A 17,520-nucleotide genomic window follows, 5' to 3' on the forward strand; every position below is an offset into this window, starting at 1 on the left:
GTCAAACAATCCAAACTAATTGCAAAACCTGTTCTGCCACCTCACCTGTGGTGGCACTGCAGCAAGAACTACTGCAGGTAACGACACAAACGTCAGAAGAACACGAGTGCAACTTCCTTCTTCACAAAATGTCAACAAGAGTGGAGTAGCTTCAGATTTTAGCGATTTTTCTCCCGCTAGTGCTAGACTAGCATATATGTTTTGGTTGTGTTTACCCAGAATGCCTTGCACTATAGTCCACTTCCTGTTTGTGGTGTAGACATGGGCTGTTAGGCATACCACCTCCACAAATCAACCAGGCTTTTTAGCCAAACTAATTAAAGTATGATGAAAGCAGACTCAGTCGGCTGATGCGAATGCCGATTAGACATGTAGGCTGGTATTATTAAACCGAAATTCTTATAAAAAAAAAAGATTACCATGATAAATGAAACGATACAATAAATGCTAGCTTCTTTATTCTTTGGAATGGGTCCCAAGTATTCACAGATTTTAGCAATTCATAAATCCCACAGGATCCCTTAGTTTTAATTATTTTTAAGTGATGGTTTGATGCACTATGCTTGATTCTTGACGGCTCTCATCATGGTGTAAAAAGGTAAGAAGAACGTCGTCTTTTCTCCGTTTATTTCAATCAGAACAAAGCATACAAAGCCCCATCGTCAGACTCAGATTGGTATTTTCTTGACAACCTGTTACTCTGCATTTCACCCCTTCCTCTGACGATACATCTGTTCATTATGCGCAGCAGCAAGTGGATCTAAATTTTGACAGAAGTCCATTTTTTCCCAAACAAATAATATCTACTGTCAGTATTTCTGAGGCGATATTTGAAGCTGAACCAGCCTGACATATCAGCTGGAGAGTTGGCAGCGTACTTGGACTTATCTTTTCACTTGTGCGTCAATCTCCTCACTCTGTCAGCAATCTGCTGCAGAACGCATCCAACTCCCCCTGCTTGCTCCGGCTGAATTTCATCAGTTTGCAGTTTTTCCTTTAGGAGACGCTATCTGAAAGACGCCGAGCAAACGCTGAAAATCTACAGTCGTCTTCAGATTCATCAGTTATACCCTCATCAATCATTTCCCTTCACATCAAACAGGCTGATCCTCTGCTGCTGCTGCTTTATGTGGTTTTCTTCATCTCAGATGCAACACATGGATGTTTTCTTTTGACTTCTTTCCCTCTCAGTGTTTTCTTTGTCCTTTACCCTTCACTTCACATATCAACCCCCACTGACAACATTGCTATCTGTTTGGTCATTCATCCATCTTCAAACGCTTTTCCCACATGAACAGTCCATTTCTCTCCTTTGTGCAAACAGGATGCTTTCCTTTCACGCTTCCCTTTCCCCCCCCTCAGTCGCAAATATTTTATTCTCTGCTCCATCTGGTAAGATTTCTCGGGCATTTACTCCTCTTCCTACCCTTCCTTCTCTCCCTCTGCCTTATTTTGTTTTACATTTTATCTCCTCAGCCTGAAACGGAGCCATCCTATCAGGCTGAAGCGACTGCAGCAGATGCAGCCAGGCCGCAAACATCTGCTTCCCATGTCCCGCCGCAGCTCTACTCTGCTGATCAGACTAACCGCTGATACTCCCTAAAGCTCGCTGTCGTCCCTGCTGTCGTGCAGCTGGCCGGCCCGGGAACAATCACAGCTGAAAATGCGGTAAACATGCCAAGCATACAGTGAATATCTAAAAGCCGATGTCGGAGAAACCTGCTTCTAATTAGCTTAGCTTTTTTTCAGATGAGAAAATAAAAGTTACAAGGTTTCAAAAACAAAAACTGGCCGTCCTGATTAGATAAGTGTTGCAGTGGTTTAGTCAGTTTAACATGACACCACCGTCTTGGATAGGAAACTGCACCGCTTTCCCTCCCCCACTTGTTGCTATCTGCTGAAAAAATAAAAAGACTGCATCTAAGAATTATTCTGCTAATTCAGATAAAAAAAACTCACATTCAGCAGATTTTTTCCTTTAACCACTGAAACCTTTTTACACAATATTAGAAATTTAATACAAGATGCAAATAAATTATCCAAAAATCCGTTTTTTAAATAAACATTTTATTGCATTTCTTTAGCGTATGCTGATTATTTGTAAAGGACGCAACTGCAGTCAGCAACTGAACTTTTTGAGTCTGTATACTCCAGTTAACTGATCACTAAATTAGACAATTATTTCAATAATCAATTCATCGTGATTAATCCAATCAATAGTTTTAGCCCTGGCCTACATCCTGTGAAAGCTAAAGGAGAGTCACCCATCACCTTATTAGCACACAGTTTTAAATCTGAAGCTGAGATCAAGATATCACTGAATATAATTGATCATTTTGCTAAAATTATCAATTATATATATAATTGTGCGTCATTTATATCTGACCCCACCTCATTATGTTCGCTGCAGCTCGGCACCAGCAACTCCTGAGCCCACTAAGGGACAAAAGTGAAAGAGAATGGATGGAAAACAAAAACATAATTTCACTTGGACCTTAGATTTGATGAATACAAAACAGATCAATTAAATTTACTGTTAGATTTAAACAAAAACTGCATTTTAACAGCTTAATGCTGTGCGTTTTAGAAAACTGTACAACTGAATGTAAAAACTCAAGTTTCATTGTTCTAAAATCCAAATTGTAAATACAAGCAGTCAAACTTACACATATCATATCATAATTACATATTAAGCTTGATTATTTTGTGAAGGATTAAATGTCTTTAGAGGAAGTTATTTCTTAGAAGTGAGCAGCAGCCGACCACGACTATAAAGACCCAAAAAAGCTAAATCTATAATAATTTGCTGAATTATAACTTAAAATCTATTAAAATTACTGAAGTTTATTCTGTGCTTTTGCTTTAGCATCAATAACAAAAGTGTAGATAACTGCAGTGAACACAAACACACCAGATTTGACGTTTAAATCAAGTTTAGATCTTGATGTAACATCCCATCACTTAGTTATGAATCTGATGTTAGAATTTGTCTGAATGTCTTAATGCATATAAAATTAGCTGTTATTTTGCCCATTAAAAATAAACTCTAAGCCAAATTGAGTGTAATCCGTTTTAATTGATTCTAAACAATCTGAGAAATATCAGGATACACAGAATTAAAAATGTACATAATTTCATGAGCATTTTGCACAAGAAAAAGCCTAGAAAGCTCCAGAACATGTGCTGGGATAGCTGATGAACTCAAATTAAACCTGGGATTCATTCACCGTGAAGGAAATTGTTTGTTGCAGCCCAACCTTCTTACCTCACACTGACTTCATTGTTTAGAGCGACGCCCTGTTAGCTCTCCATGTGGGATGCTGTTTACCAGAGATGTAAACGTTTGTCTGCCTTCAGCACTTATCGCTCAGCTTTTCCATCTGTAGACGTTTGAATTGTTAATATTGCAATAACATATTCATTCTTGGTCAAATGCCTGTATAATCGTCTTTCAGCGCGTCGCATAAACAAAGCGGTCCCACTAAAGCAAAGTGTTCAATTAGCAGATACTGAGTTTGGCTCGCGCACTTCAAACAAAACCACAACGGGACAAAACAAAGCTGCAGCTGTCCAGTTTAATTACACTAAAATATTATACTTTTATTTTAAATGGCATTGAACATTATGCTGTTTGAAAGCAGATTCTGATTGCTGCTTTTATTGCTTTATTTCTGTTTGCTGCTTTATTTTAACATTCAGTTATTGGAACCTCAGAAAAAGATCAACCTGAAATAAATGGCTATAATATGAACCTTTAACCTTTTTGTTATTAATCTGCACATATGGGCAATTTTTCAGTAGCTTTATTTTATTGTAGGCTTAAACAACATCGTTTAAATATTATGTTTTATTGTCTTTCCCATTTTGAAGAACAGATAAGATAAACAGACCTGATTGGATGGATATAGCTCAGGGAACGACACTGGAAAAATATACTATATTTTTCAGTTTCCCTTCATGTTATTGTAATTTTATAACATGTCAATAAGTGGAAAAAATAAAAAATAAACTAGAGGCGGCACTACTATTGAGTGGATTTTCAAAATAAAGGTCAAATAGAATAGGTAAAATGAGCAAACGGAAAAAGTGTGAATTCATATTATGAATATTAGGAAATACTGTGATTATTAATGACATTCTAGTTGCAATAAACTAATATTTTTATTTTTATCACTTATCTCTTTATAATCAGTCAATACAATTCTTCAAATTGTTCCTGGACTTTTAGCTGCTTTGCCTTCGGGTGTTTGCATTTACAGCAAAACTGAACATGATAGTTTCTCTACAGAGTCTATATGTGGGAACCATCTCGGGTCATAAGAAAGGATAGTACCAAGGAAAACCCCAAACTGCCTCAACCAAGAGCTGTTTGACATCAGATAAGTTTAGGCCAGTTTTCTATGGGACCAACCAACATATTCCACCACTCACAAAAGCATTTTCCTCCCAAACAGCAGCATCTGCAGCTAGGTTTGTACGCGTAGGTTCGTAGGTGCTTGAGATTTTCCTTAAAGTTAAAAAAAAAAAAAAAAATTCAGATTTTTTTATTGTCTCTTTACTATTAACATTGTGGCGAAAAAAATATATTTTGTGTCAAATCTTGTACTTGGCACACAGCGCGAGTCTGGGGTTGTGCACGTCCTAAGCCTAAATGCTATTGGTCAGGTTACTGTTGTTTAATTGGTGGTTTGGCGCTTTTTCCGTAGGCTAAAAACGAATGAGCAGAGTTTGATCCCTCCCGCAGTTCTAGGAGCAGTCGTGTGGATCCCACCTGAGCTTTTTAACATCTACGTGGCTCTGGCAGGATCACCGGTTTATGAGTTTTTTTAATGTTTCGCGAACTGAAGAGTTGACGGGTTGACCGTGACATCTGCCGCGCTCCTCGTAAGCATAATTTGTAAAAACACCAGAATTGGTCTGCTGTCTGTGGGTCATTACGCGCATGTGGCCTGTATTTGTGTGGTTTAGGTTTGTGCTGGTTCTGTGTGACACACACATGATGCACATTAGAGATGTGGTTGTGCCTTTGTGGGTCAGGTGATAGTTTTGTGCGTACCCTCCAATAACATCCTGCAGGCCCATAATGTTGCATCATTCAAGGGGAAATAGTCAAGATTTTCAATGGTACAAGAATTACTCTCATTTCCATTTATTAGTTTATTTGATAGGGACAATGCACACAAACTCAGAACATATTAAGTCTGTAACTGATGTGTTGCACAAAGAATATAATAATCAAATTAAGTTTTAGCCAGAAAGTAGATTAAATATATAATCCAGAAGTGCACAAGTTGTTTTCTTTGATAATTTCTTCAGCTTTTCTTTCCCAGTGAAAAACATTTTTAAATGTATTTTCTCACTCCGGATAGATGCAGTGCTGCCTGATTGATTCCGTATCTCAACACGCTGTAATAATGAGTTACCATAGCAACTGGTTGTTTACATGCAGGATCGGCTGCTGGAGCCTTACCAAGCTTAACTAAAGCCTAGAATAATTTCCCAAATGAGTTCAGGGGGAGATTTTGTGGAAGCAAAGCGTGAACAATTAGAGAGTTTAGAAGAATTTGACTTTATTTCATTCTAACTGGAAACATGATAAAAAAAAATAAAAATAAAAAATAGTTTGAAGCTCTAACAAGAAATATGAGGAATGTAGAAGGATCTGTTGGACCAAGACAGCAGCAGAAGGGAACATTGCAGATTATTTCATTGCCTCTACAGGGCCTTCGGCAACATGTGCAGACAGATTCTGCAAACTCTTCATCATCTTCCTCAGTTTCACTGCAGCAACAACAACAAACAGAAGACCTTTCCTCTCCAATATCCTCATACACAGCACAAAAAACTACTGAACAAGTCAGTGGTTTTCTAAAATGCATTTCTAACAGGGCAACAGATAAATTAAACAAGCTCAGTCCTTTCCATTTGAACTGGATGATAAAAGTTATCAGTTTGGTGCTTTGGGCTCAACTCGCCCTTTCCTTGAAGGACGATTCTGTTTACAGAGAATTCATAATTAATTTTATGTATAATTTGTTGTTTTGTTTATTTATTTTGGATATTTAAAATGTCTTCCAGTTCCATTGTTAAATGTTCATTAGAATTTAAAATTTATTGGTCTATGAGAATGTGTTCTTGCATTACTTTGCCATTACTAATATATTACTTAAAAATGGTCTCCAGACAACAATGTTATTGTTAATCTCAATAACTTTTGGGACAATTTATCGTCCAGCAAGATTGTGAAGGCAACAATAAAGTAATAAATTATGTTTTATGTATTAAACACACTTAAAGACATTAGGTAGTAGGAAGCAAGTAATTCTTCTGTGCATCGTCTCTACCTGCATGGTGCTTTAAAGCTCAACTGCACAGTAAAAGGCAGGATGCGTGACAAATGAAACATTCAAGTCAAATAAATGACTCCCTTCCTCAGCTGCCACTGCAGCATATAGATTTTGTTATAGGAGTTATATTTGGTACATTTACCTCATTGCTCCAGTAAACAAGTGTTTGTTACACGAAGAAACGGCAACATAATGATTTTTACCAGAGCATGCTGCTCGTCTCCCTGTCTGGCTCATATTTCTGGACACGTGTTTGTACAGCCGAGTGGCGCGCAAGCTGTTGTTCTTAATAAACCACATTGTTTAGCTAGAAACACTCTCACCAACAGAGGAAATAGATTGGCCTTATAATTTATTCCCTTTCATAAGAGATGCAGAGATTCATTAAAGTTTCAAAAAGCTGCTACACAGGTTTTATTCCCCGTTTTAGCTGCTGATATTTCCTCCATTTTGGGCTGTTGACGAAGCTTTGGTTTTTAAATATGCACGACTCTAAACACTACCAAAAACAAATATTCAAATTAATAAAAGGATAATATTTGGAGGAAGGCAGCAATTCAAGAAAGAGGAAGACTTATTTCAGTTTAAACTAGCTGCAGCTATCTAATACCTTAGTATTATTCTTCTGAATAAACCATGGATTATTGAGGCAATGGCATCTATATGTATAAAATCCTAAAATTTAAACGACTGTAGTTTCATTTCACCTAGACTGTACATCTTCTGGAAATGTTAAATCTCAAAAACTGACATTAAATCATTGAATCATTCATTGATGGCAATCAAAGTTTGTGAGTATTTGACTGACCAGCTGAAAATCATCTTATTCTGGTCACAGATCTGGTTTTTTGATGCATCTCTATACCATTGTTCTCAGATTTTCTGTTTTGTGATACAGCCCAAAAGGTTTTTGCCTTTTCTTTGATGTATATTTAATCATCATCTTCTGATTCTCCATCACACATTTTAAATTACTTGCAAAAACTGACCTTGCGAAGCAACATCCACTTAGCTGCACATAATCAGGTGTATTAAACGGAATCACCTTCAACTGTGTGTTGCTGGATAAAGTTTTAAAATAAAACTGGATTAATTTAAAGGTGACGTGTTATGCGACCTTGATGTGGCTATGGGCTATGCAAAACATGTCGGTTACATTTTTTGCACAAACTTATTCGAGAAAAATCTGATTTTAACCTGCTCATTTCTGCTTATTTTGAGCTCCTTTCAGAATGAACGCCCACAGCTCAACGTTTACACTCGCACATAAAAATGGCTGCAAACAGATGCGGAATTACACAGCCATACATCTTTGAAAAGCATCAGTAAAGCCTCGTGCACAACCAACAAGAATGCAACAAGTGGTTTCTGAATGATAAGTCAACAACAAAACACGTGTCTTTTCCAGCAGCCATTGCACTGCACATACAGCAGTAAAACCGGCTGACCAAACATGCTTGAGTTCTGCTCTGGTTGCTAGGTTACGGAGCTGGGCTCGGGTGTGGTTGCTAGGCAACGGGGCAGCGCCTGCCAATTTGTGACATTACATTCCGGAAGTTTTTTAAATGGCTCAACAAACATTAACTTCTTGTCAAAACAACGCTGAGCTGTTTTTGGAATCATTTGAGACCCAAATGGAATTTTTTATTTTTTTAAAGTACATTTTACACAACAGATCCACTTTAAAACAAAACTGAATAAAGACTAAATAGAAAGAAAGGGCTGAATCAGGAGAGGCTTAAAACATTGTTGATTTTCTGTGTTCTACGTTACTTTGAGAGAATAAAAGGTATATTATCCACTTAATGCGCTAAACACCCTTCAAAAGCACTTTAAGGGTTCAGAGGTAAAGAATGGGAGGTGCTTTAGTTCTTTTTATTCATCTTTCAATGCTTTATCACTTGACAAGAATCAATCTGCATACTAATGCTTTGCATAGGGCAGGTTCACATCGGAACCAAGGTTATCACTTAAACTACAAAACAACCTCAAATGCCAACGGTGGTCAAAGCAACATCTGCTTTATGTTCGCTGACAGAACAGAGGGATGTGCGTCAGTACTTGCTGAAGCACTGACATTATTAAAGCCTGCATTGGCTTGTTTATTTACTTAAGCAGCGTCCCGGTGCGCTCTCTGTGGCTGTGGACGGCTTTGTGAGGAACGCTGCTGTTTCTTTTGCACGGGGCTGCGTGCGGTGGAGTTTGCAGGGTTCGCTCGCTGTGATGTTACTGTAGTGTTAACATTTAAAAGCAGCCTGGGGAGCTGTGCTGAGCTCTCAAAATAACCACTTCTTACCTCTGCTGCTGACATTTCTGACCTTGGACCATTATCACTGCAGCAAACAGACGGCTTGGCGCACAAGTACAAACAGACCAACAGTTTCATCTCATGCACATTTAAAAAGCAGGCGCAGGTAGAAAATCTTAAGAGAAAGTCTCAGTTTTCTTACCTTTAACGCACTTAAAGATGTTTTCAATAAAGATTAGAAATACCTTAAAGTCCTACTAAATAATGCACGGTAAGTTTAAGTAAGTCTACCTTGTTTTACAATTTATAACTGTTAAACTTTGATGATACTAGCAGGCAGTGTGTGTGGCTGCAGGCTGTTTACCTCACCTGCATTTATGCAGGATCTGGGTTTCACTGACCCAAAGCTGATATTTGCACACAGTGATTTAAAGTCATCTTGATGTAGACGCTTCCCAGAGAGAGATTAAACCTAATCCAGAGCTGAAAATAAGCCGATGACAAACGCCAACAAATCAAAGTGAGGTAGTTTGTGTCCTGCTCCAGAGGCAACAGCAGCATTTTCTCTTATTATCAAGTTCTCATTCAATTCCTTATTACTTTTTAATTCCCGTCTCTCCTTCCTACACATTCATAAAGTTCACACAATCTGATCAAGACTTTCTGAACACATTACAGATTATTTTATTCTGCAGAGTTGTTACAACACAAGCAGAAATTCACCAGTTAATTAATTTCCAACCCTTCAAATTGACCTTGTCCAGCTGTGGTGCAGCAACACGGAGAGCAGGATGAAGGTCTATGCAAATGAGACGGTGCAAAACACGATGCTTTTTACAGTGCAACATTACACGGGAAAGCAAAAAAAAACATAATATTAACTTCTTGTCAAAACACAAAAATACATGTATGTTGATCAAAGAAAAACAATATAATAAATGTATGATACAAGTTTTGCCCAAGAAAACTTGCAAAGGCTGGTGGGCGACACAGCAACCATGTTTTTGTATTAAAAAATATCACTTTGACAGGAAATGTAAAAATATGACGTGGTAATTATACGTTACTGGAAGGCATTGTTGACAAGACTTCAACACACAACTATAGACCCTTAAAAAACAAAACAAAATTTTTTTTATTAAAACTAACAAATTATTGGCATGATAAACGCTTATCAAGAATGTCAATGTTAAATCAGATTTTATGGTTTCAGTTTTTAAATTTCTTAACATTTAAATTAAAAATTTAAAGGAACTGGCAAGTTTATTTTCTGAAATTGCAAAAAACAAGCATAATTAAAAATCCACGCTTCATACTGTGTCGGGTTTCTTTATTCCACTATAGAACCACAAAACAGTGAAAACTATAATAAAACGTATAATAAAACGTATATCCTTAAGCATGAAAGTTTCATAAGCACCAAAATATTATACTGTGTTCTTTTTTCTTTCACAGTATTACAACATACAAAGTTTAACAATCTTACTTTTTTAACCATTTTCAAGATGGAGCCTCCGGTCACTGTTGTGCATTACAAACAATTTATTTCAACTCAAACCTACATAAATTATAAGAAACATGTTACACACTGCTGATGTAGCTTAAAGAAGAAACCATGTTTCGACCACAGATAAACAGCGGCTTGCCAACTTCTAGGTAACCATGGCAATAATAAACATTACAACAAGCTTTGTAGTTAGATTGTTGTGTTAAAGCTAAAATCTGATGCTAAGAGTTTAATATTTTTGTTTGAGCTCGGTTTAATCACATGTACATCTCAGCAAATTACAATGATCACTAAATCTACATTGAAACACCGTTAGTGGTGGTGGTGTACAGGAAGAGGGGCCCCCAGGTCAAATTCTGCCCAAGGCCCCAAAAGACACTGGACCGGCCCTGCATGGTGAAATCAGCCGCACTGCGCACTTAACTTCAGAAAGAGGAAAAAAAACAGCTTTTGCCTTTTTATTACAGTGTATGAAAATATCTGGTTTCAACTGCTTTCCATCAAATGTTTGATTGAACTTTATTACAAAACTGTGCAGTTTGAATATCAAGCATTTTCAAGGACTTTCCAAACATTGAAAACAACTAATTTAAATTTTAAAAGGACCTAAAGCAACTGTACCAACCCTGGAAACAAAATTGTCTACAAAAAACAAAACAAAACAAGCCTGTTTATGATATATAATAAACAAAATGTTTTTTATTCAGTTAGTATTGAGGCTCTTTCTTTCCCAGAGAAACTCTGTTGAGTAAAATCCACCATCAATGTAAGTTATTACTTTGAAACTGCAAAACACTATGAACTGCTTCACAAAAGAGGTTTTATACAGAACGTTTTATTCATTTCTACACTCAATGAAGCACTTTTTACTTCTCAACGGCTGCACAAGCTTGCAGGTCTGCCTTATTGAATAAATGTTACATTAAATAGCTTGTTCTATCTTGAAAACCAGTGGAACCAAAACTACAACATTTTTAGAGATAGCTAAAGGCTGCAAGCAATAATGTAGAGGATCCAATAAGCTTTTTTTTCCTGAATAACTTCTTCTCTTTGGCTTTCCAGTTTGTAATTTTAGTTTTTAAGGCTTTGATACGTGGAGCTGCTGTGTTTTATAACCCACACGAGAGTTTTTGTCCTGATAAGGGAGACCAGAAAACTTCTGAAAATGAGTAAAAACAGCCGCTTCTAATATTGTGTCTAAAATTACAGAATAAGTCGCCACTCAGGGATGGAAAGCTAGAAGATTATTAGAAGAACTAATCTCTGTTTTATTGTCAGAAGATCTTCATAATTCGATATTAGTTGAATGAAATTTTCAGTCAGAGGAAACTATAAAACTGCAGGGAGTGAATATGTTGGAAGAGTTTAAATATTCATAAAATATCTCTTTGAAGCATGAAAAGCCAGCCACTTTAAAAAGGCAAAAACAGATTAAATTTAATTAATTGCAACTGGAGTGGGACTTCACCAACAAGAGCAAACTACAAACACTGTTCCAATGAAATGGAAAACAGCTCAAAATTTAAACGCAGAATCTCAAATAAAGCAGAAATCTTTCTGAATTTATCAATAAACAAGGATAAGTGACTCTAACATAAGACGTTGTCCACCTCTGCTTTACAACGTGTAAAAATCTCATTTAATTCCCATGGCCTTTGAAAGCGACATGGCAAATGTGTTGTTGAGTCTGCAGCCTTTGATTTAAAGTGTCGCCCTTGAGCGCTGCCGTCCTTATCAAATCACATGTAAACGACCCCGGCCTGCTGCAAAGCAACTCCACACAGCGCAGAGGAACACCACAGGCACGTCGTTTACCAGAAGCGTGCGTTTAGAGATCGCGCTGCATATTAAAGTTTATGATGTGAGGTGCATCTCTCAGCTTAATGCATGTTTTAAGATTGCCTGATGTGTTGTTTTTTTTTTCCTTTCTTCTATATTGAAGTTATACTAAAAAATAAAATCCACAGCATCTGCCTCTGGCTGACGAGCTGAGGTTTGACTAAAGATCGACGTGTTCAGGTTTAGTCACGGCTTGGCACATTTATGTCTGACTAAGGGTGACTTAATAAAAACAACACCGTATTGACCAGTTAAGATCCAACATACTGCATGTAGAGATGGTGGAGCTAAAATAACAGTCTCCTTCTCTATGTGGCATCTAAAAACCATGTTTTAATCAACTATTTTACTACAAAAGGGCAACATATGAACAACACAGCCCAGAAGTTTTAAACCACTCCTAATCCCTTTATATTTTACTTCCAAACAAATTTACAAATGTAATTTTTTTCAGTACATAAAACTTTTAAATGGCCGGAATCAGATTTTCCCGCCCATATTCGAATCGCCCAATGCGGAGCTCTCATGTGAGGTCACTCTGAACTTTGTAACCAACAGGCGTGGTTGCTATGGAGTTGCTATGACAACGATAAAAAACCCACACTCTTGGAACTAAGCACCCTTCGTTCCTGTCTAATTTATAAACAGCATAAATACATTACAACTATTACTAAAGCACAATTTGAGTACCCTACTCACCTTTGGTCAAGAGTGTCCACATATTTGCTGATATAAATTTGTTATAAAATAATTACTGATTTCACTTTAAACATTAGGTAACTTTAAGTTATCAAAGGTAAAGTTTAAACAATAATGATTTCTTGATTAATGTCAAGTTGTCATAACAAAGACATTTTGAATAATGTCAACTTTGTATTAAAAGTGTCATAATTTACCGAATGACGCTTTATGACAACAGTCAAATATTCATGAAGGCTTATTCATGTTCATGACCGGTGTTATGACATGTTTATGACGGTGTCATGTCAGTCTTTTTCAACCCCCTTCAAATAAAGTGTTACCACATTGGTAAATAGATTGAAAATGCTTGACATTCTTAAATGATTCAGTGAAGAAATTCTCTTTGGGAGTAAAGTATAAAGGGATTAGGCATTTTACAACATAAAAGCTACAAGTTACTACTTGTACTTACTCTGAAAGTCTCCAGTACCTTATTATTCACATGAAGGGTTTGTGCATACTTTACAAATCCGTGTAAACATTGATTGGAAGCATCCATGGATTTCAGACTGTGAAGCTCCTACATGGTGTAAATGCTCTTCCTGTTCACTAGGTGGTTATTAACTATGCCGTAGTTTGAGATCAGAGGCAGCTTATCCACATTGCTCAACATATTTCCTTTTTCAGGTCGATCCTGGCAGCAGCCATTTTCGTTCATGCATCTTTCTCTCACACATTGGTCAAGAGTGTCCACATATTTTCTTTTTGTTCGTCTCAAAGCCATGGGTCCGCTACGTGTTGAGCTTGCCTACTAAAATGGCGTGGATCATTTCCGGTTCAGACTTGTGGGAACTACCTATTTCGATCTTTTCACCCTCCAAAACAATCGCATCTGTGCAGCTTCTATATGTGGTGATAAAATCGGATACAAATCAGATTATTTAACGCATATACAGTCTGAATGGTCAGGTCTCAGTTTATACAACTTTTACATCATAACTCTGGACCTCGTCATGTAGCTAGTTACTACAAACTTCTGATTTTTATTAACTCAAATAGAAGACAGGTTTTAAGTCTCCTTTAGTCTTAGTGTAAAAATTATTTTTATGTATTTTAGAAATCTCTTTATATTTTATTCCCAAAAATAATTTCATCACTGATTCATTTAAAGAAGCCAAGGGTTTTAAATTTTTTTTTAAATACTGACGACGGTACGCAATGCGGTCCAAAAAAAAGAGAAAAACTGCTACAGAACAAAAGAAGCAGTATGTGTCCTAAAAATCTACATACAGAAAACAAACAGTTTATAAGACATGTCTAAGAAACGGCACCTGACGCAAGGTCTACAGCCAAGAACCAAAATACCGTTTTCCCTCTGTCAAACCATGTTGTCTTTGTTATTTTTAATAGACACAACTAAAGAAATGAGAACAATTGGGTCTTTGTCACAGGCTGCTAGTAACCAGGAGACTAAATGTCCAATTTAAAATTGGTTCTTTGCCAAGTTGTCAGTTATTTCAAAACAACCTTGAGTTTAAAAGCCTTTTTATGCCAGAATCAGTCACAGATTGATGTGAAGTGGCTAAGCAATAATTATTCCTTTAAAAATTCACATAATGCAGCATAAAAAAGTAAAGAGGCAGACAATTTTCAAGAAGACCTTCAGGAAACCTTAAGAACTGTTGAGCAAGAATCCCACAAGGAGGAACATGTCTCAAGATTATTTTTACTAAAATTAAAGCCCACAGATGACTGACTATTACTAGGATGAATCTAAATTGTCTCTCCATAATAAATTAATGTAAATTAATGCAGAAAAAGTTAATTATACAGGTTCAAGACAGCCAATGTTAAGAAATAAAATCCATTCCCACAATGCCTCAGTCATTAATTAAAACGCCTACAGAACCAGACTAATATTTAGGGGCAGCTCAAAGGTTACCGCACTAATCAATAAGTCCATGCATTCAGTTAAACTCAAAAGAATTTAATAACGTTTTCTCCGTCTACAAGACCTCTCTTCTTCTCTTTCATTAACTTGCAGGAGCCCATGTCAGTCATTATAACATCTTTTTCTGCGCTAAGGTTCACCTTGTTTGTCTGCATCGTTCGACTCCCATGACATTTCAGCGCTGACTGACACGCGATGTCAGTTTGAAGAAAAGCTCCCAGCACAGCGCTTCGCAGTCTTACAACGCCGCTTCTCTATTAGAGTCGAGAAAAAGCATTCCTGACAGTAAATAAAGCTGAAAAAGCTTTTACGTCTGTTTGATGTCAGACACATGAAAACTGCTCAAAAATGAACACCATAGTCAAAAGAAATGGAGGAGAAAAATCCAGTTATTGCTGCTGTCTTATTAATATTTAAAACGCAGCTAGCTATGATTTCCTTCCTCGGCTCTGAAAAGACATCGGGATCAAAACGAGTGACAGATTTGGAGGTATACATTTCTGTGAAAAATAATTTATCCTCCACGTTAGAAATATTTCAGCCAGAAATAAAGTAAAATGTGTTGGTTCCTTTTGAAATCAGGTTATAACAAGAAATAATATTAGTAACCATAACTACGCAGATGATACACAGCTCTTCATCACGATGTCACCAGGTGACTCTGAACCCATCCAAGCACCGAATGGATGATTAAAACATTTATCTGTTTCATAAAGATAAAACATTTGTCTCTATATATTTATTCATATAGAAATAAATGTGTGGATGTGCCAAAACTTTCTCCAGCTGAACAGAAACGAAACTGAAGTTATTATCTTTGGACCTAAAGCTTCAGCTTCAGTTATTACAACTAAAACCAGCAATCAGCCCGAAACCTGGGAGTAGTGATGGACTCTGACCTGAACCTTCAGAGCCACATAAAGACAGTCACAAAGTCGGCCTTCTATCACCTGAAGAAAATCTCCAGGATTAGAGGACTGATGCCTCAGCAAGATCTAGAGAAACTCATCCATGCATTTATCTTTAGCCGCATTGATTACTGCAACAGCGTCTTCACAGGTCTGACTAAAAGACCAATCCTCCAGCTGCAGCTGATCCAGAACGCTGGTGTTCTCACCAAAACTAGGAAGTCTATGAAATACTGTTGTTAATTCATAAATCACTGAGATGCTTAGCACCACAACACATTAATGATCTGCTGTTCCAGACCTGTTAAATCTTCTGGTCCTAGAAGCAAACATGGAGAACCAGCACTCAGTTTTTATGCTGCACTAATCTGAACTAAATGTCCAGAAAACTGCAAAACAGCTGAAACACTGAGTTCATTTGAATCACAACTAAAGACCCCACCTGTATAGAGTTGCTTTTGATTAGTAGTAAATGAAGCATTGATCAACATATTTGATGTGTATTGATGATTTTGATAGAGGCATTTGACAACATGTAATGTTTATCGTTTGTTTCATAATTGGTAACTTTATAACGTTTTTACGATGCAAAACAGTTTGAACAAAAGCTTCCTGAGACAATTAATGAAATTCAAAAATTGATCCTAGAAGGAAAAATAAATGTGGTTCTAAATAATACTAGACAATTTTCTTCCAAAAATAAAAAAATAAAACTTTCCAGTGACAGTGAAACATTAATATTGGAGTGGCCTACTCAAAGTTCAGACTTGTGCAAACAGCTAGCATCTGAGCTAGCATCACTTGCCACCATTTCAGACCAATTTCTTTTTGGAATATGTTGCCATCTGAAATCACATTAATGGCTGTTAAAATCTGTAAAAGAGAATGAATTAATATTTAGTTAATGCAATGGCTGAATTTATATTCATTTGTTTTATTTATTTTTATTTTAGTTTTTATATTGCTGAAATAGTTTGTGGGTAATGTATTTTGCCATGTCTTTTTGAAATGTTTGTAACAGCTGATTTGTAATTTAATTTTGTTTGTGTCTTATGGAAGACCATTATGTCATTTTGTAATGTCTATAAAAGTTGACTTAATTAGGAATGTTTGGTGTGGACTCCTGCAAGAGTAGTCCCCTTAACCCTTAGACAAACACATAAATAAATAGTTTCCTACACTGCAGTGTATAGGAGTGAGGGACAAAGGCAGTTTGTGTGGAAAGGACAATTAGAAACCCCAACAGGGGATTTGCTTTAAGTTTTAACCGCCACAGAGGAGTAGGGCTCCGTCTTCTGCAGCAGGAGGAAAAAACCTAATCAGGTTTAATGTTGTTCTGGATTATGAATGCAAACCACAAGCCCAGGTGCGACCACCTGCACAGCAACAAAATGCACAGAAACCTGAGAGTAGCTGAAATTCTCAAAAGAAATAAATTCCCTATTAGAACTTAATAGCATTTCCCTGTAGCCTCCAAACCTCATTTAAATACACAAACTCTATCAGCAGATAATAAAGTTAACCAAGCGTAGCCCCTTAATTCTGCTGCACGTTATCCAAACAACAGCAAGTCAGCCTTTAAGACATCAAATCAATGCTAATGTTTCACACTACCTGCCTGGAAGAAATTTCATGCTTAATTTCCATTTGTAATCTAGAAGATAATGTGGAAACTTTACTTAAATTTTTTTTCCCTGCAATTACTGTTCACACATTATCTCATGTTAGCACTCACTGGAAACCCAACCTGCAACACAAACACGGCTGTGCTACCAAGATGGAGAACATAATACCTTGTTGACTTCCAGGATTTCTCTCCTCTCCTCGCTGGTGAGGTGGCTCTGCCCGCCAGATCGGTCCTCATGTTTGGAGCCGTCGTCCTCCACAAAGGGTATCAGTTGCTGGAAAGGAGAGAGCAAACAAAAGTGTGGCTTTACTACTTACTGCAAGCAAAGCAACTGCACTCAAATGACTGACGCAGATAAGGCGGCACCGTTACATGGCACCTATGATGCCAAATTTTAGTACTTCCATTTACT

At 37.0% G+C, this 17,520-nt stretch overlaps 1 protein-coding gene across 5 annotated transcripts in view; it reads right to left on the reverse strand.

Moving 5' to 3' along the window:
• med30 (mediator complex subunit 30) overlaps positions 1-17,520 on the reverse strand; it is a 47,875-nt gene that overhangs the window by 18,326 nt on the left and 12,029 nt on the right. For 4 of the 5 annotated variants that reach the window (XM_007577047.2, XM_007577050.2, XM_007577049.2 and 1 more), the window contains exon 4: positions 17,275-17,382. In XM_007577047.2, the coding sequence (XP_007577109.1) occupies positions 17,275-17,382 (108 nt within the window). Of the gene's footprint in view, positions 1-8,973; positions 9,079-17,274; positions 17,383-17,520 lie in introns of those variants that run through there. The other variant, XM_016663519.1, reaches the window with a different exon arrangement.

Source organism: Poecilia formosa, unplaced genomic scaffold, assembly GCF_000485575.1.
Source record: "Poecilia formosa unplaced genomic scaffold, Poecilia_formosa-5.1.2 Scaffold426, whole genome shotgun sequence".
In the NCBI taxonomy this organism is placed as follows: Eukaryota; Metazoa; Chordata; class Actinopteri; order Cyprinodontiformes; family Poeciliidae; genus Poecilia; species Poecilia formosa.